This window comes from Salvia splendens, chromosome 7 (genome assembly GCF_004379255.2).
Source record: "Salvia splendens isolate huo1 chromosome 7, SspV2, whole genome shotgun sequence".
NCBI lineage: Eukaryota > Viridiplantae > Streptophyta > Magnoliopsida > Lamiales > Lamiaceae > Salvia > Salvia splendens.
In genome coordinates this window covers 23,545,512-23,566,635 of record NC_056038.1, presented here as the reverse complement: position 1 = coordinate 23,566,635, position 21,124 = coordinate 23,545,512, and the positions used below count along the sequence as shown (strand labels likewise).

The following is a 21,124-nucleotide window of genomic DNA, read 5'->3' as shown; positions in this document are numbered from 1 at the left end:
TCATTTTACTGAAAAAGAATTTAGAATTGAATTTTAATTATAATTCCAATTTAATTCTAATTCCGTGTATAGAACGGACCTGGAGTGTTTTTTGGCACCATCTTGTACATAGGAAAATTATAGTCTATAAATTGCATCAATCAAGGAAAGTTGGAGAAATTTATGTCACATGATGCCGGGAATTGCTAGAGTGGGGACTCTCTCCATGACTTGGACTCAGTCATTAAGTCTCCCCTTGCCTCTTGAGTACTTGGTACATTTTCGCAATCGATTTATAGAAGAATATTAGTAAATTCTTTGCAAAGCATGTTCATACATAGCCCATAGTCATGTCTAAATCGGTTTCCATCTTCCTCTTCCTGACCTTGTTCGCACATGCAACATTCTCACTATCCTTCGACATGTCTCCCATCAGAAAATCGGACGCCGGCCGCCTCAACCTCACCGGCGACGCCTACATTACTGAGGAAGGCATCCAAGTCACAACCAACGAGCGCGACCAAGTCCAGGAAGGTCGAGTTGGTCGCGCCACCTACTCTGAGCTCCTGCATTTGTGGGACAAAGCCTCACGACAAATGGCCGATTTCTCCACCCACTTCTCCTTTGTCATCGACTCATCTGGCCGCTACAACTTCGGCGACGGCCTTGCCTTCTTCTTGGCCCCTTATGGCTCCACCATCAAGGCCTGGGCCTACGGCAGCGGCCTTGGCCTCGGCAACGCCACTTCTCCCTCGTCGTTGGACACCTTCGTCGCAGTGGAGTTCGACACATACCCCAATGCCGTTATTGACCCGCCTTATGACGGCGGTCTCGTCATCCCGCACGTGGGAATCGATATCGGCAACGTGAGCTCGGTAGCAACAAAGACATGGTACTATACAAATCCACTTGAATTCATCGTAAAATCAATTGGTGGTAGTAGAAGTGATCCACGAGATTTATATAGTGTTTCACTTCTCTCTTTATATTAATTTAAGATATACTCCCTCCATCCCATAGAAATAAGTAGAATTTCCTAGTTCGTCCATCCCATATAAATAAGTCATATCCATTTATGAAAACCTTGTCAACTTCTTTTTTACTGTATCATTTATGAGTCCAATCATACACTACATTATTTCACCTATTTTTTCTCCTTTTCTCTTACTTGAAACAAGTGTCATCTCCAATTAGCTTATTTCTATGGGACGGAGGGAGTATATTGTTAGAGTTGTGATCCATGCAAAACTTAATCTTAATAACCAAACACACGGAGGTCATTTTTTAGGTCATTGTTAGTTTATTTTTAAGTCATTTTCGTAAGGATAACCTAAAATGATCTAAAAATGAACTCAAACCTGGATTTTATAAAACAACATAAAACTGATTACTATTCAACTTCCGTGTTTTGGGTTAATTATTGACTATCAGATTTAAAAAATCTCGTGGTCAAAATTTGTTATGCGATTTTATATTGAGATCAATTTTTGTTTTTGTTTTGATCACTTTCATATATTGTCATATTTATTTTTTCCTTCATTTGCCAACAGGTACAACAATATATCTGCAGGCTGGCAAAATGATGCTTGGATTAAGTACAATTCCAGCACCAACATATTAAAGGTCATTTTCACCGGCAACAATGGCGGAAAATTTCGACGAGACGACCTCCTCTACGAGGTCGATCTCCGAAATTACTTGTCGGAATATGTCACTGTCGGATTCTCAGCTGCCACCGGGGCCTCTTTCGAGAAAAACAACGTTAAATCTTGGAATTTTTCTTCGACTGACGTGGTGGCTTCCACTAAACTAGTTCCAAGTCCCATCCCACAACCTCAAGCCGATACGGAAAGACAACAACCTCAAGCATCCAACAATTGCGCAAAGAAGAAAAGACTTATATTCAGACTTGGTGGTGCCGCCATAATCTTCATCATTCTTGCTTTGTAACAACCCGCTAAGATGATATTATTAGAAACAATATTATTAGCTTGATTATCTATATAAGTGATTTTTATGCGATTAAATCCGAACTACGATAGATTATTGTTCTTGTTTGCTTTGACGTTAGGTAAGTGACTAGAACACGTAAATATATCACACATATATGAATATAATAAATTTAAATACATAAATAAATAAGATCCCAAAATTAAAATTATAATGTCCGATACATCCAACAAAATTTAATACATCCTACATTCTAAGAAATCGGGTACTTCAGCGCGGGCAGCCACGAACTTGAACCGATTATACCTACACTAAATTAAACGAACAAGTAAACAAATACTCAAATAATTACTTTAATAAATAAATAAAATAAACAAACAAAAGAAGGGATAGGGCAGATCCTAGAGGATCAACCTTTTCAGATACAACATTAAATGTTGCATTAATAGATTTGCAGTAGAAATCATCATTCTCTGACGGAATATTTGCAAGATACGCCACTTGCCATATTTTATGTATAGGTACATTTGTGCAAATCACTTTCTTTCACTATAACACATCACCAGATATCCTAAATTCCCTTCACAAACCCCACATAAACATTTACTCCACGTCAATCTCACAACAAAGCTGAAGCAAGAGGAGGAAGCAAATCTAGCCACTCTTTTTTTTTTCACAATCACACAAAAGCGCAAATTCAGCAACTCTCTTTCACAATCAAACAAACGTAAGTACCCACAACTCACTTATCCACATATAGAAACAGTATATATATAGGCAAACTTAGTCCCTGCCCGAACCACAGTATCCAATATGTTGCACATAGGTAATATAGCTAATCAAGGACATGCCTCAACAAGCTGTAGTTCCGAGCTCAATAAAGGAGTTAGAAACAAATATGCATGAATGTGAAGAGAGAACGGAGATTCAAGTCCATATTGATGAGCACAAGGCTGCATCAGAGACAACAAAGCATGAGCTTGAAGTAGGAATAGAAGATAGGAGAAGGTTGTTTACGGATGAGCTTGGATTATAATCTGAATAATTGGTTCAGAAAGGAGGTGCTGAACTAGGTGCATTTGTTGGAGATGAAGTTGCATATGTCATTCCAAAAGGTTTGACGAAAATTTCCGTTCTCTATGTGGATTTGCACGTCGGTGATGTTGCAAGTATGAAACATCAATCAACAACATCGCTCGACGCTGATGCACGGTTGATCCCTCCGCGCATTGACACACATTGTTTGAGTATTCTTGAACGCGTTGACATGCTCCCCGTTGTTGCCCTGGAAAATCATGACCACAATATTGCTTCGAAGTCTGCCATGACTTGTATCCAACACGGTCCTCCATTGGTGATATTGGAGGGATATGATGAAGGAAGATGCATATTTATTTGGTGTGCGTTTGATCCAGGAGGGGAGAGCTCGCCAAAGCTTATGTTCGCGTCGCTCTTCGTTGTGTCGTAGTTCCCACCTTGAGGACAAGGTGGACTTTAACCGCGGGGGAGTTGATACGTTTATTATTTATATATCTTTCATATCGTGCATTATTATTTAGTTGCATTATTTAGTTAGATATTTAGGGAGTGCATATCTTTTTCATATCTTTTGTCTTGCTCATTAAGTTAGTATCCACTATTATAAATAGTGGACATTGTTATTCATTTCATTCAATCAAGAAATAACATATTTTCCCAATTTTATCGTCTTCTTTAATTTTCTGCAAACACTAGTTTTGGAGCTGATCCCGGGGGAAGCCCGTGACGTCCACCATTATCCTTCGGTCGTCGACCGCTCGTCGTCGCCGAAATCTTGTTAAGGGAGTGCACCCTTAACAGCGAGCAATGTGAAGCTTGATAACAACTTCAACGCGAGGCTTGGGGACATTGGATTAGCCCGCCTCGTTGATCACGATAAAGATCTGCATTCCACCATTCCTGCATGGACCATCGGGTACATTGCTCCCGAGTACTCAGCCACGGGTAAGGCGAGCAAGGAGACGGACAGCTTCAGCTTCGGGATTGTGTTACTCGAAACAGCCTGTGGGAGGAAGCCGGTTGATCACAAGTTCCCCGGAGATCAAGCGTTGTTGATGGAGTGGGTGTGGAGCTTGTATGGGTCCGGGCAGGTTCTTGATGCAGCGGACGCGAGGCTTGGCTTTTCGAGATTTGAGGTGCGGAAGATAGAGCGGTTGATGGTTGTGGGGTTGTGGTGTGTGCATCCACAGAGTGGGAGGAGGCCGTCGATAAGGCAGGTGGTGCGGGCGCTTACGTCCGAGGATCCGTTGCCGAGCCTGCCTCAAGCAATGCCAAAGGCTGTGTATGATGATAACACTGCTTCAGCATCTGCATCGGCATCTCAAGTAGCTACCACCAATTCGAGTCATGTTGTTAGTGGGATCAGCGGTTCTTCAAGTTTAACCATATCTTCTGCAGGTTCTACCTCTGATTTGTTGCCCAATTAGTAATAATATCCTTCACTGTTGTCTAAATAACTACTGGTGAAGGATTGTCTAATTTTTTAGCCTCACTGTTTTTCTTCTTTTTTGTTTTTTTATCTGTTTCATTTCATCTTCGTGCCTGAATATGTGCTGTTGCGATGACAAATTCTACTGTAATTTTAATACTAGTATTTATACCTTTGATTTGATTTGATTTGATTTGATTACGAATAAAGTAGTAGTACTTACTAGTCTATTCTAAATTTTCAAAGGGAATATCTGAGACTACGGAAGTGACATTTGTTTGAAGTTTGTAAACAAAACACTGATCCCTAAATAATACTCCCATCACCATGAAATAATATCTGCATTAGTAATTCCGGTTCATTCATAATTTAAAGTTTTATTTGTTTATTTTCTATTTCTAAACGGACACTGAGTTTTAATGCGAAACAAAACACTGATCCCTAAATAATACCTCACCTTCTACTAACTTATTATAAAATTTTAAACGGACACGAGTTTTAATGCAAATTGGTAAATTAAAAAAGAAATAAAAAAAACTGATTAAAGTATTGTTAGTGGAGAACAGGTTCACCTCATTAGAGAAAAAAATGTTATCTAAACAAAAATTTGTAACTTTAAGAGGCTAATTAAAATGGAAATAGTTCATATTTTTAATGGACGGATGCAGTATATTAAAGTAGGACCCGCATTCATTCATATTTCTTAAAACCCTCATCGATTCAAAGTAGACTATAAATAATACTCCATCCGTCCGCCATTATGAGTCTCATTTATGGGCGGTACGAGTTTTAAGAAATGTTAAGAAAAGTGGGTGGAAAAAAGTTAGTAGAATAGGGGTCTCACTTGTATACATTAGAGCATCTGCAGCAGTGAGGAGGACGTTGTCCGTCCGTGCCAGCGGCACGGCACCGCTGTCCGCCGCTGCGCTCTTGCCGTTGGCGCTTCGCTGCTCGATGCATCGAGCACGTCCGTGCCAGCGAGCAGCTGACGTGACGCGTTCTGATTGGCCAACGGCATTTCCGTTGGAAATTTAATTTTTTTTAAAAAAAATCGAAAATAATATCAAAATTTTAAAAATATATATATTTTCAGAATCCCAAAAATCTGGCCGTTTTTTTACCGTTTTTCTGGATTTTTTTAAATTTTTTTATTATCCCCAAAATCATCTATAAATACACACATTCATCATCCAGTTTTTACATCAAATCATCTCTCATTCATATCTCATTCATATTTTTTCATACAACTTATATCTACATCTTCCTCTCTTACTCAAACCCTCAAATGAATTTCACTCATCTCATTGCGAAAGCGGAGCTCGAAGAACAAGAATATTATGAACAACATCGTGCCGCCTGTGAAGCCTATGTCGCACGAGTAGTGGGTTTTTTTTTTTAATTTGACCCGAACCCACGTTGAGCTACAAGAAGACCTAATCAAACACATTTGGGCGAAATTCGGCCATGAGTAGTGGTTTTTTTTATTTATGAATTTAATTATGTAATTTTTAATTTTTAGGATTTAAATTATGTAATTTTTAATTTTTAAGACTTTAATTATGAAAATTTTAATTTTTTTGAATTTGTAATATTATTCCGGTTATTTTTAATGCATTTTAATATTGTAGAAATATTTTTATTTAAATTTAATAATAGAATGGTGGGACCCTAAATTGAATAATAGAATGGTGGGACCCTTAAGCTTGTCCTTGCAGAAGAGCACGGATGTGGGTGTTGTGCTCTTGCCTAAGAGCAGGGAATAAAAGTGGGTCCGGGCCCACATCCCTGCTCTTGCCAACGAGCACGGATGTGGATGCTCTTAGCTTCAAATGAATTGTGAGTGGAATGAGTCAGTGGAAGCTGAGACTCTATTACCATTTATGGTAAAAGTGAATCGGGACTCCTATTCGCGGACGAACTAAAAAGGAAAAATAGGACTCTTATTCACGGACAGATAAAGTAGTAGATAGATAGAGTAACTGCATATTTTTCAATTGCATTCTACCTAGGTGGAATTCTCCGTGGAAATATTTACAAGGGTGGTAAGCTTAACTAGGCCTGGCGAAAGGGGTAACCCACGCCCGCATCCCAATTTCGGACACAAATCATTTCCCGATACCCGTCCTGCGCGCTGTCCGTTAGAGCATCCGCAATGGGCGGACGATGGTACGCCCGATGGCGCGCATCGTCCGCGCCATCCATCGTCCGCACCCATTGCGGCTGTCGCTGACGATGGCCGAGGACGATGGTCATCGTCCACACCATCGTCCGCCCCATTGTGGAGGTCGCGGACGATCGACGCGGATGATGGCACGCGGTTTTGATTTTCTATTTAAATCATGTTTCTCATTCAGTTGTGCATATGAACATATCGACTATCTCTTTACATATTCTCTCTCTACATCCAACCAAAATGAATCTGGCGACACCAATAGTTCTAGTTCGTCTGAATCCGGTGGTTCGCTTGACGAAGCATTAGATGCAGCCGTTGAAGAGGCCATGGCGGCATGCTATGCGCAAATGCAGCGCGAGAAGGAGGCGGCGGCCGCGGCGGCTGAGCAAGTCCATTGGCCTATTCGACATAGGTCGTATGTCCGACGCGACCACCAGGAAGCTCACAGACGTCTGGTTGAAGACTATTTTGCCGATCAACCGCGATGGGGCCCGACTGTTTTCCGCCGCCGGTTTAGAATGTCGAGGTACCTTTTTCTCAGCATTGTTCGTACATTGTCTTCACGTGATGAATACTTCACGTTTCGGGAGGACGGCATCGGGAAACCCGGCCGTACACCATTGCAAAAGTGCACGACTGCTATTCGTCAGTTGGCATACGGCACCACGGCGGACCTTTTTGACGAGTACCTCCACTGTGGGGAGACTACAGGCCGCAAGTGTCTGAAGAGCTTTTGTCGGGGGATAGTAGAGGCATATGGCGACACATATTTGCGCAAGCCGACAGCCACTGATTGCCAGGGTCTGATGCAGATGCACGAGAGGACGCACGGGTTTCCCGGGATGCTCGGGAGCATCGACTGTATGCACTGAGAATGGAAGAATTGTCCCACGGCGTGGAGAGGCCAATTCACAAGTGGATACAAGGGCAGCCACCCGACGATGATCCTCGAAGCCGTCGCTGACCATCGGCTCTGGATCTGGCATGCTTACTTCGGCGTAGCCGGGTCGAACAACAACATCAACGTCCTCAACTCGTCCACCCTCTTCACCGACCAATGTAACGGCAACGGCCCTGCCATCGAGTTCACTGCCAACAGACGCCAATACCATCTGGGGTACTACTTGGCCGATGGTATCTACCCACGGTGGCCAGTTTTCCTAAAGACGGTCAGCTGCCCAATTGGTGAGAAGAGGGGTTTTATTTGCGCAAAAGCAGGAGGCGGCGCGGAAGGATGTCGAGCGGGCATTTGGGGTGCTCCAATCACGGTGGGCAATTGTGAAAGGGCCGGCTCGTTTCTGGTACAAGAAAGTCATCGCCGATGTCATATATGCGTGCATAATCATGCACAACATGATAGTCGAGAATGAAGGCGGAAGCATCACCGACTGGAATGAAGACGACCGTGCATCTAGCTCTTCTGGCACATCGACCGACACACCCGATAGAGGGTTACTGTTAGGCTTCGAAGAGGTTCTATCTAGACAGGCCTCAATGCGCAACCAACAGGAGCATGCGCAGCTCATGAGCGACATGATTGAAGAAGTGTGGGCTCGTAACCGCCGTCGCTGAGTTTGCGTTTTTTTTAATTCGCATTGTAATGTATTAATTTTTATTAAATGAAATGGAGTTTTTGAAATTTGTATTTTAATGTATTATTTTTTTAAAATTCGTATGGATTTTGTAAATATTAAAAAAATGATGACGTGGCGCGTCTTAGGGCGCCCCACTGCAGGTGGGGAGGTAGGAGGATAAAACTGCTGACGTGGCGCGCCATAGTGCGCGCCTTAGGGCGCCCCATTGCTAATGCCCTTAGTCCCGAATCAGGTATCCCACACTCGAACATGCCATTTTTTTAAAATCTAATTATTGTTGTGATTTTTATATTATAATATATTTGATTTAACTTGCGTACTTTCAATCTATCTGATGCAAAAAAGTATCGTGAATGACTGAACTGAGATGAAATCAAGAAATTCCGATTTCTTGAAAACGAAATTATATTATAAATCAAAAACTGAAGTCAAAACAATGAGACAAGCTATTTATAAGCACTTAGAAAACCGTAGGAATAGAAAAGAAATAAAAATAAAATTTAGGAAATTAAAAACAAATCCAAAAATACAGTTAATCGCCTTTTTGTTGGAGTTGTATTTTTATGCGACGGAGGGAGAGTATAAGACTGAAATTATTGAGCAAGAAGATACTTCCGGAGCTCCGATGTACAAGGGTAAAAAAATCTAGCGGATGAGGACGTATACAAACCAATTATTGAAGATTTAGGAATGTCCTCCACATAACATGGGCTGGGATGACGATGAAGATATTCATCCCAATTCGTTTCCTTAGCAAACATGTGCCCTAAAGAGCATCTATTCTTCTCATACTTTAAGGGTGGGTTTGTGTGGCCAGACAGATGCTCATGCAAATGAAACATTTGAGCCATGTATTGAAAAATAAACCTCAAACATGAAAAATTCAAGTATTCGCAAGAAGTTTTCACTTGGTCATTCCAAGCAAGAAAGGCCATAATGAGGCCAACAAATCAGAAGAATGTTGGAAGATTTTGCAGATTCTACACTAGGTGTCAATGAAGACTGATGAAGAAAGCTCTATAAAACTTCAATATACTCCCTCCGTTCCTTATAGTGGAAGCGGAATTTTTCGGCACAAAGTTTAAGAAATGGATGTTTAGTGTGTTAAGTAGATAAAAAAAAAGTAAGAAAGAGAAGAAAGTAGAGAGAATTATTAGAGTAGAAAGTGAATACAGTAGAGATAATAAAGTAAGAGTGAGAAAAAATGTTAATTATTACTCCTTTCGTCCCAACTAAGTTGAGGCAAACCTTATGGGCACAAAAATTAAGAATTGTGTTGAAAAGTAGGATAGTTAAAGAGCGAGTAGAGGATGGAATAACGTAAGAGTGATTCGATATTTTTTTTGTCAAAAAAGGGAACAGATGGAGTACAACATATTCAAGCTGCCATACAAACGGCCACAATGGAGAGTGGGGAACATTTTTTTTCTGACAGACTTGTTTTATGATAAATTGGTACAGGATAATGTACAGAAGGTGGGTACATGTACATAAGAAGGAAGCTCATAATGCGAGTGACTATATTAAGACCACCTTGCACATACAACACACTCTCACACATGTCATGAGGTTTAACACAATAAATGGCATAATGCAAATTGGTTGGCGAAGCGTTACACTAAAATGATCAAATCAAATTTGTGCATTCCACTAAAATCAATAAGGCAATGCGTATATGAGGACTTCGGTGATTCATGTGGTCAGATGAAGGCCTATCGAGCCAAGGACATGGCACCTGAAGGGATATATGGAAGACATGATCTATACAAAAAAAAAAACTCTTCTACTACAAGAACAAGCTTCTAAGGACGGATCCGATTCCGTGTTCTACTACAAGAACAAGCTTCTAAGGACGGATCCGATTCCGTGGTGAAGGTAAATGATAGAAATCCATGGGTTCCATCCTAAAACCAATTGGTGATAGGAGGAGTGGCCCATGGGATTTATATACTAGTTTCAATACTATGACTCGAATAAAGAAGACAGAAATTCCTCACGGAGGAGAGTTGAAGAATTCACGAAGGAGAAAAATTAGAAAATTTTGTACTCCTTCAAAAAGAGAAGGGACGAAAATTTCGTACTCCTTCAAAAAGAGAAGGGACTAAAATTTCATCTCAAAATTAAGTATCTTTTCTATCTCATTCATTCTCCTATTTATATTACGTTCGTATTGGGTCCAGTCAGGGATCTATGGAAGGTTTTGGATATGGCCTCACCCAATTAGCTTTTTATTAATTAAACTGAACCCATAACTTAACATAAGCTTATATTGTAATATTACGAGCAACCACTACATAAGTCATATTGCACTGCCCATCCAAATCCAAAATTACAAGTAATCCGGGTTTCCGTTTTGTTTATTGTTTATTTTCCGTGCTTAAGATATAAATGTCCATTAATTAATTAATGTCAGTCATGGACTTAATTAATTAATATCTTATTAATTCCAAGAGTGAACTTAGCAAGAAACACTTATTATTATTCATGGAATAATTAAATTCCAACTGGCCAGTTTCCGAATAATAAAACCTTGTTCGAGCTCCTCTTGAGGACATTATCAAAGGAGACTCACCTCACGCACGATTCAACATAATAGCAATCCTAGCACTGCTAGATATTAATCACCACTACCCAATATATCAGGATTATTGGGTTGCGAAAAACCTGCACCATTTGATAAGTAAAACTAGTGCATAACCAATACCGTATGCTCAATGCTAACGTATGTAGATTAAGAAATAGTTATTTATCAAGACATAGTCTTTCAGTAGATAGCATAAAGACACGTCTTGCTGTTAGATCTATTTAGTGCTATACCACACCAACGTTATCTTATTTCAGAAAGGCTTAGAAATAATCGAACTGACATTGCAACCTTTCACGATAGGTAGTCTAAGCCTATCTGGATTGTGAAATTCTTCTTTATCATTTGCAAAGCATTACGTAGAACCGACTGTGTTACCTTAAATTGGACGATGCCCACAACCAGTCTACTAAGCAAAAGACTTAGACTTTGTTTGCTTCTTATACATTTAAATGTTTATAAAACATCTTATAAATGCACAAGCAAACACAATGTAATAATATATTGATTCTATTCGTGCGATAGTGCTCGAATAATACTGAATCGGGTTAAAAGTGGATTGTAGAGTTTTTTCGTATATAAGCAAGATCCTATTCGCGCAAACTTGCTCGAAACATGCTTTTCATTATACCAAACCTAACAATTAGAGGAGTGGACCAAATTTCATTTCGTCCAACATTGCTTGTCTTTTGAAAAATTCAAAATATATTTTCGATTAATGAGACTAAACTTAAATACTTATACTTAATCTACTAACAGAAAACCAACAGTAACAAATAATTTTAACGCATAATTTAAAAATAATATTATAAACAAAGAAATGATGAATATTTAGTCTTTTATACATATATTATATGGTGCATTCTCGTGCAAATTGGATAAGTACTAAAACATTTCAATATCAAGAGTAATTAGTTCAAGAATTAAAACAAGTTATTGTTTTATAATATAGTTTCTATAATATTTTATTGGGATTTGGTACCTAAAACTAGGGCTGGGGAAAAATACCGAAATACCGGTCTTATCGTACCGAAAAAATATCGAAAATACCGAATTTTTGGTATACCGTGACTTTCGGTACGGTATGATACCTTACCGAAAAATTTCGGTAAGGTAACGGTATGGATTTCCAAATACCGCGGTATACCGCTGCATACCGAAATTCGGTATATACCGTAAATTAAGGTATATACCGTAAACTAAGGTATATACCACAAAAATATAAACACAATTATATATAAAATATATTTTATATATTTTTAAATTATAAAATCTATTGTCAAATATAAATATAATTATGAATAAATTATATTTAATTTATTTTTAAAATTATAAAATATAAATAATATTCTAAAAAATCTAATTTTCTATTTTAATTGATGTTGAAAGTAAGGTATACCGAACTTCGGTATGGTATACCGAAAATGAGGTACGGTATCGGTATGGAAATTCGTCATACCGAAAATAAGGTATACCGAAGTTCGGTATACCGAAAACTTTGATAAGGTAAAGGTATGATTTTTTCGCATACCGTATTTACGGTAAGGTATACGGTATGGTGATTTCGGTAAGGTATACCGTACCTACCCACCCCTACCTAAAACCATCAAATTTCCTAAAAATATTCTATTTCCCATGAATTAGGTATAAAATACCATAAATTTTGGCTAAGCATGTTTTTTCCTGCGACCCGATTTTAAAATTTTCTGGTAAAAATCGATTACATGGGCAATCGTAAAAAGTCTTCATGTGTTTACCGAAAATTTAAAACCTTACTACTATTTTAAGAATTATTAAATATTAAAATAATTAGATACGAATAACCATTATAATTTTAATTTACTTTTTAGTAAGAGTATTATATGGAGTATCAATTTAATTTTGTTTCACGACTTTTCGAGTGAAGACGTAGAGAACACAATGAAATTGACTCAATAATCATGAATTAGCTGAACGATAGCACTGAAAAATTAAAAATTCCAGATAGACATTTAGTCATTTTTATAACTTATGACTTTAATAATTACTCCCCCAGTCTCATAATAAGAGTAACACTTTGCCATTTTGGTCCGTCCTATAATAAAAGTCACATTTTATTTTTACCTTAAATAGTAAATAGGTCACACATTGCATTAACTCGCTTCACTCACATTTTATTATATAGCCAATATAAAAAAGTGGGCCTATATTCCACTAACTTTTTTCCAACCCACTATTCTTTATATTTCTTAAAACTCGTACCCACAATAACAGTGACTCCTATTGTGGGACGGAGGGAGTATTATATAGTACTCCCTCCGTCCCATAAAAATATGTGCACTTTCCATTTTCGTTCATCCCACAAAAATATGTGCATTCCATTTTTGAAAAGTTATATCAATTTAATAATATAGGTCCCACTATCAACTAACAGTACTTTAACTATCATTCACCTTCTCTCTCACTTTACCATACCATTCTCTTATTGTACCAATTTTGTTTTAATTCTCGTGACATATCTATTGCTCAAATTTTTATGGGACGAAGGGAGTAATAAAATAATTCGATGTAAAATTTTGATCACCAGAGCTTTACAACCAAGAAGCAACGGGGAATTAGCTACAACATAAAACCAATTCAAAAGATATTTCATTTGTAGAGAAGAAAGGTTAAATTTTCAGAAAATGGAAGAAGCAATTTCTCATTCTTATCAATGGAAGAAGAAATTATGCAGCTAATATATCTTAATCTAAAGAATTAATTACGTACATGTAGTAAATCATTTCCTAAATATGTACAGAATTTGGAAACTTAATCTTTCCGAAATGATCATAGAAGAATAAATCTGTAATATATAAAATTAATTAATAATAACAATTTTATTTTAAATGTAAAATATCTAAAATATCCAATTATGAAGTATAGTTTATATAAGTTTACCACTATTCTTATTATAATATATAGCATTTAATAATTTGGTTTTGGTTTTATAAAATAGATTTAATAAATTTATGAGATTTCATTTTTGTAAAATTTCAACTGTAGCTTAAGTTTACTATTTAGCATTTATTTGCTACTCTTTCAGCAAATTAATGTGCCTAATTCCATTCATTTAAGCTATAGGATATACAATAAATGCCTAATTCCATTCATTTAATATGATATACAATAAATTCATAACAGATTAACAGGAAACCAAATGTAGGCCATTGCCAACAATTTCGTTTATAGTTAAAAAACTACAAAAAATTAAAGGTGAAATCCAATATGAGCGGTCAATTAGGATGTCAATAGTTACCCACCAACATAATTCAATAAAATATTGTCGATTTTTAATATTTCAAACAAAAATTCTTCATATGAATATGAGCGGTCATTTTTCTTCATTTTCAGCTTCTGCATATAATTAATTAGTTTGTCAAGCCGAGTTGGTTCGGAGGGATTTTTACGAACCAATGTTTTGATTTTGAACCCACCAACCACGTCTAAATTTCCATACTTTCATTTTGTTTAGTTTTTTTTTCTTTTTCTAAAACTAGTTTATGAGGTTAAGTTGAATAATAATTTAAAAAGTTCAATATATTTTTTTTGATTAAATTTAATTTCTAAAGAAATATGTATCTTAATTAAATAAAATACTTCATCCGTCCCAAAAAATTATCTCATTTAGAAATAACACGAGTTATAATACACAATTGGTAAATTATGACAGAAAAAAGAAAGATGTGAAAAGGTTAGAGGGAGAAAGAGAAAAAGTAGACAATATTTCATGGAGAATGAAGCATTTAATACATGAAAACATACTACATAAAGTGAAACGAAATAAAAAAAACTACAAAATAAGACTCATAATTAGTTAAGAGCATGAATAGTAGGTTGTGAGTATTGGTTTTTAATAATGGATGAGATAAAAAGTGCTGGGATATAAATAATTAAGGAAATGATCAATTTTAGTGACGAAGTTGTGAATACCCTTACTTGCTTTCAGGAGGTGTAAACGATTACATCTCTATTGTATCTCTAATTCTCAATTGAATGATGTTAGACGCATTAACTTGTTTAACACTTGAAAGTCGGCTTAAGCTACAGCTACAATTTCATAAAAATTATACCCAAATAAGGAAATTTATCAAATAACAAATTACTCCGTATTGACTAATAGTCCTTCCGTCCTACAAGAATATGCACTCTTTCCTTTTTAGTCCGTCCCACAAAAATATGCACTTTTTAATTTTGGAAGTCTTTTCTTTCTAAGTAGAGAGGACCCATTCTCCACCAACTATACTTTAATTACTTTTTCTCTCTACCTCTCTCTTACTTACCAATTTTACATTAAAACTCGTGCCGAATTCAAATTGCGTATTCTTTGGGGATGGAGGGAGTACTAAAAAAAGAAAATTCGTCCCCAATAACAATGATTTACTAATATTACAAAATAAGAATAAGAAGTAGTAGAATATAGGGTTGGCAAATAAATAGGTGAGTTTCTAGACATATTTAATATTGGAGGATAATTTAATATTTGACCATTTCTTTTTTCATTTGGCAAACGAACAACTTTCCAATATTAGTGAAACACCTCTATAAAAAGAAGCTGCTATGCTTTCAACACTCGAACAATAAAAACATTATTGATTTACATTCAGTAATAATTCTAAATGGCTTCCAGTGCAATCTTGTGTATCTACCTTCTTAATTCTTATTTATATAGGAGTATATTTTACTGCTACAAAATTCTCAAAATTTATAGTAATATTCAACAGGAAAATGCAAGGACCCTAAATTTGTTACCGCCAATGACTTCTCCATGAGCGGTCTAGGCCGGCCCGGACACTATAATTCGTACGGCGTTGCCCCCGTCTTTGCATCTGCAGCTACAATACCGGGGTTTAACACTATGGGCCAGACATTTATACGTGCGGAGTTTGCACCGAATGGGTACTGGCCGCCGCACAGGCACCCTAGGGCGGCGTCGGAGATCATCTATATATTGGAAGGTACAATGGAGGTTGGATTTGTAACCTCGTATCCTGCCTACAAATATTACAGCAAAGTTCTTAACAAAGGTGGTGCCATCATGATTCCTTTCGGCCTCGTTCACACTGTGCGAAACGTAGCCAGCGAGAAATGTGTCATAACGGTCTCGTTCAATAGCCAGAATCCAGGCTTTATTTACATGCCCGACTCGGTTTTCACGGCCAAGCCTGCCATCAACAGCACTTATCTAGCCGGAGCGTTTAAGCTGGATGAAAAAACTGTAAAAGATTTGCAGACAAAGATGTGGTATATTTAATCCTTGTATGCTACTTCACCATGTATGGTGATAAAGAGTCTTTAATCTTCAATAAATAATAATAGTAATAATTCTCATTGGAATAAAAATATATTTCTTTATTAGTATCTTTTTCGTAGAATTTTAAAGTTTGTGCTGAACATTTATTCATAAATAAAGGAAATAGCATATAATTTCTTAAAATCCGTACAAGTGCCAAATTATTAGGGACAGAGTGAGTACTAATTAAATTTGAACTTCTACTAAGCTATTTGCATTATATCCGAGTTCCAAACTATTTTTCTTTCTTTGGCAAAAAGTTTATTTACACTTCTTCTTTTACTCTCTTTTTCCCCTACTTTATTACTCCCTCCGTTCCACTAAACTTTATTTTTCACTTATTCTTTTACTCTATTTTTCCTCTCCTATTTTATGTAGTGTTGTTTTGTTTATAAAGTGGAAAGAGAATAAAGTATGAGAGATAAAAAAAAGTAGAGATTATGTTGCTTCTATTTAGAATTATTTTTAGCGGGACAACCCAAAAAAATGGGTCACTTTTAATGTGATCATGGAGAGAGTATCTTTTATACTTTATTATATCTCCACTTAACTTTTAAACATCAATTCCTTGAATTCTCATGTCCAAAATATAAACTCTTTCCGTTTTGATCCGTCATCTAAAAATAGAAATTTTCTATTTAAATAAAAATTTCTCTCTAATGAGGTGAGACCCATGTCTTTATATCCGTCTCTGACTCTCACTCTACTAATTTCGCATTAAAATGAGTGCCGTTTCAAAAGTCCCTACTTCTAAAGGACGGAATGTCACGCCCGCATTTTCTAAGGATAGAAAACACGGTTGATCGCGACTAGGGGAGGATTAAAGAAGCGGAGAAGAAAGGGGAAAACAACACAACTCGACCATAGCTCGAAACAAATGGGAATAGCTCGAATAAAATCAGAGTATCATTTCAACAACCAACAACTCCAAATGAAAATATCTCAATAATACACGAACTCAACATCATCATCCTCAACATCATCAACATTACCATACCATCATCCTTAACTTTGAAAGAGCCCGAGTCACTAAAACATTTCACTAACATCATCATTGCCACCAACCTCAACATCATCATCCTCAACATCATCAACATTACCATACCATATCTGAACATACATGACAAGGAATGTGGCCACATTCCAAGCCACTAGACCGGCCAACTCAAAGAGATAGCGCATGATCTACGGGGTGTACACTAGCCTGAGTAGGGACTCACTCCCTAGTCAGACCCGAATTCGATTAACCATACATGGCAAAAGCCACTTCAGATAGGTCCCATAGCAACATAAAAATATGGCATGACAAACATATTTCACAAAAACAAATATACTTAGGACATAGTCCTTATTTAAAAAGAAAGCCACCTCGTTCTCTTAAATCCTTCACTTGTCAATCAGCTTCGTTCTCAAATAGCATGCAAAATCACCTTTTTTAAAAGAACATGATATGCAAAAAAATAGACTTTGCAAAAAGAAAATATATTTAAAATTATACTATATGGTGTTCATTTTATCCTCGCTCTTCCTTAGCATAAATTTGCAAAGCTCTCATATCATAACTAAAACGGAGATTTAATTAATTTCGTTAAGCTGCCCAACGATCAAACAACCTGCCCAACTCACTTCAAGACCTAAGCTCGTTGCCCCAAAAGCTAAACTAGATCATCAATATATATTAAATCCTTAGCCCAACAAAACTATACCAGCTCAACACTTTAATTAGAAATTTGGGCCAAGACTAAATCGTTTTAAATTCTATACTGTCCAAGACTAACAAAATAGATATTCTCATCAAACAGGCTCAAAATCTAAAAGAGAACTCACGTACAGCTTGCTGCTTCTTTCTCCTCCATCTCGGCACTCCTTCCATCGCTCTCCCTCTCCACTCTAATTCTCTCTCAAAAACTCCTCTCCGGCAAAACTCGGCACCGCCGCTGCACAGTCGGAGTTTCATCAGCCCGCTGCTGCTGTCCGTCATGAGCAGCAGCTGCTGCTGTACACCTCCCGAGCTGTCGTTGCTCGGCTTCTCGAGCCTTGGCTGTTCACGGCAAGCGCCGCTGCTGTTCGGATAGTGAGGCTCCGCCATAGCTGTCCCCGATTCACTGTCTCTGTAGACTGTAGTCTCTCAATTTGTTCCCAATTCCAGAAAGAAATCGTAGCCTACATTCTCCTATCCCACGACAACTTCTTCTCTCCCAATTTCACACTCATCTTCTTCTCCAAACTCTCCAACTCTCTATATCTTTCACCAACAAGCAGTCCCATATCTCTCTATCAAACTCACGATCATCACCCCAAAACAACAACTCCTTCCCTCTCATTTCTCCATTACTACTTCTCACTACTACTGCTATTTCTCTTCTCTTCCACAGCGCCACTGCGCTCTCTTCTCCACGGCGCTACCACCCATCTGATCTCTCCGTCGCTGCTGCCTCCACGCTCGTCTCTTTCTCTCTCTCGGCCGAAGGTAAGGCTGCGCTTGCCTAGATCAAAACGCAGCGTCGCTGCTGTCACGGCGCAGTCGACGTCGCATCGGTGCTGCTGCTCGGTCGTGATGCAAAACTGCAGCCGCCGCCGTCGTCCTCCTGAACCGCCGCAGCCTATTCAGCCCAACTTTTATCATCGAAACCGTGAGGTTGTGGGAGACAATAACTCTTGATTGTCTTTTTAGTATTTCTCTGCTATTCGATGTGAATTTGTGAAGGAAGTTGTGGGATGGTGAGTGATTGTATAAAACCGATCATGGTAGCAAATCGTGGTTTTCTTGAAACTGAAAGAACGTGGAGTGGAGAGATCATGTGATTGAGGAAGATATGTATATTATATACAATCTGGATTCTGTTCCATATTTTTAGAGGGTGCAGATTTTGTGTAAACAGATTTGTGAAACCAACACACGACAAAACTATGGAATTAATTGGGCTGATTTGCAGAAAATAATGAAGTTGAATTAGGACCAAAAGAATAGATGGGCTTCCTCAAGAAAATTAGTTGGACTTGTAAAAGAATAAATTTAATAGGTCCAAATATGTATATATTTTCTCAATAAGGAAACAAAGGCGAAACTTTTTCAGGTGTACAAGCAACGACCTTTCAAGAATAAATAAAAAAGGTAGAAAAAAGTCGGGGTATTACACGGAAGGAGTATACTACCTACAACCATTATCTTTCCACCATCTCTTCTCTTAACAATTCATTAGTTTCACTTCTTCATATCCTTTATAATTTCTTTTTTTCCCAACCAATTTAATTTAAATTAAACATTATTTATATATCATAAATATGACATTTTATTGAGAAAAATCAAAATTACATATTGAAATCCTAAAATTGTAATCTATTGTAAGAAATAAAATACGTAATCCTAAATCGAATAGGTAGAAACAAGCCATCACTAGAATTTTAGTGGTAAAGCAGCTACCACCGTTGAAAAGTTACACTTGAAAAATATTGTAGGAGATCGGCTATACATTGCTAAATCTGGACCAAATATGCTCGATTAGATCTTCCTGGACTTGGGTGTGGGCAACAGAATCGCACGTCGTTGCCCGACGTTGTAAGAACTTGCAGAACGGTGACGGCGCACCCTAGCGTGGGGACTTTTGCGCTGGAGCTACTGGGGTATCTTCATTGAGCCAATTTTCCACGTTTGGTCCTTCGTTTTCAATTATCGTGTTGTACATGGATAATACACATGCATGATGTTAGTGAGGTTATGTACATACCAAGAACAACTCGAGACTTTGACAATCGCGAACCGTGCTTGTAGAACCCCGAAAGTTCTTTCCACATCTTTTCAAGCTGACTCTTGCTAAGCCACAAAAAGAACACGTTTGAGGTATTGCGACATGTTGAATGTCTTCACGAAGATCTGTCACTTCGGATAGATACCATCGGAGAGATAGTACCTCTTGTTGTTTTCTTGCTCATTAGCCGTGAAGGATATTGTCAATGCTCTACAGTTTAAAATATTGTTGAAGACGTCGAAGTAGTTTAGCATATTGATATGGTTGTTCGATACACAAACCCCAAAAAATGCATGCCAAATCAATCGATAGGCGGAAGTCGGCGACTGCCTCTAGCACAATCGTCGGGTGATAGTCGGCGACTGCCTCTAGCACATTTAACTCACTAAATTTAACTTTTTTAAATCTCGTGCCACAAAAAAATACTTCAAGTATTGTGGAATGAAGGGATTTAATTGCATCCCTATAATCATGTCTAAGGTTTCTCTGTTATTGTATTTTAAATAATTTTATGAACAAACTTGTAATCTTTTGGGAAGCATCCTAAAAATTCTCGTGAACGTGAGAGCTTCAGTGACGGCCCATCCCAAAGTCTTGCACACCCGCGTTCCAACTTTTGAACACTACATTTGAACCCAGTTTAGAAAGGTCATGATTAATGCAACTTTCAACATATTTATTCCCTTTGTCCCACTCTAAGTTAACCATTTTTCTTTTTGGATATCCCCCTCTAGGGTGGTCTTCCAGGGTGATGATCAATTGCTAACTAATTAGCAATCCAAAATTAAGACCAATTCCTAACCCTTAGATGAGGAGATCTAATAGTTGAAATAATGTCAAGTGGATTATATTATAAATTTAAATAATAATTAAATAAATTCAAAGGTTATTAATGTCAATTCATATATATATATATATATATATATAGTAGTTAAAACTAATTACTTTCTCTCTCTTTAAAATCCTCTCAAAACTTTTTACATAACTCTCTCGATTTAAATTATTTTTATAAGGATTATAACGAGATCTCAATTGCATATGTTTCGACGACGTTCGAATGATGAAATTCGATAATTTTTATTTCAGTTTTCGTATATGTTGATAAACATATTTTTATCAACAAATGCATCAAAAAATTTCAATATAATGCATGTAAAATCTCAATAAAATTGTGCTGATATTTTTGTGTACATGTGCTGAAATACTTATGTCATTGTGTTGATATTTGTAATACACTATGTTGATATTAAAAAAACCACAAAAATTATAATATGATAACTAAATAACGATCTTACCCCTTTGTTGATATTTTATCT

The 21,124-nt window shown here is 37.3% G+C and overlaps 1 protein-coding gene across 1 annotated transcript; it reads left to right on the top strand.

Annotated features, from left to right (window-relative positions):
* Positions 1-268: 268 nt before the first annotated feature.
* Positions 269-1,994, top strand: LOC121741040 (lectin beta-1 and beta-2 chains-like). The gene is made up of 2 exons (XM_042133724.1): positions 269-871; positions 1,530-1,994. Exons 1-2 carry the CDS (start codon positions 330-332, stop codon positions 1,927-1,929), a joined length of 942 nt encoding a protein of 313 aa, XP_041989658.1. The 5' UTR covers positions 269-329; the 3' UTR covers positions 1,930-1,994.
* Positions 1,995-21,124: the final 19,130 nt, after the last annotated feature.

What these genes read in the sequence shown, in the direction of transcription:
- LOC121741040 (XM_042133724.1), top strand. Translation starts at nt 330, where the DNA reads ATGTCTAAATCGGTTTCCATCTTCCTCTTCCTGACCTTGTTCGCACAT. An exon ending in TCGGTAGCAACAAAGACATG is followed by an intron (nt 872 to 1,529) that starts GTACTATACAAA and finishes ATTTGCCAACAG; the next exon opens with GTACAACAATATATCTGCAG.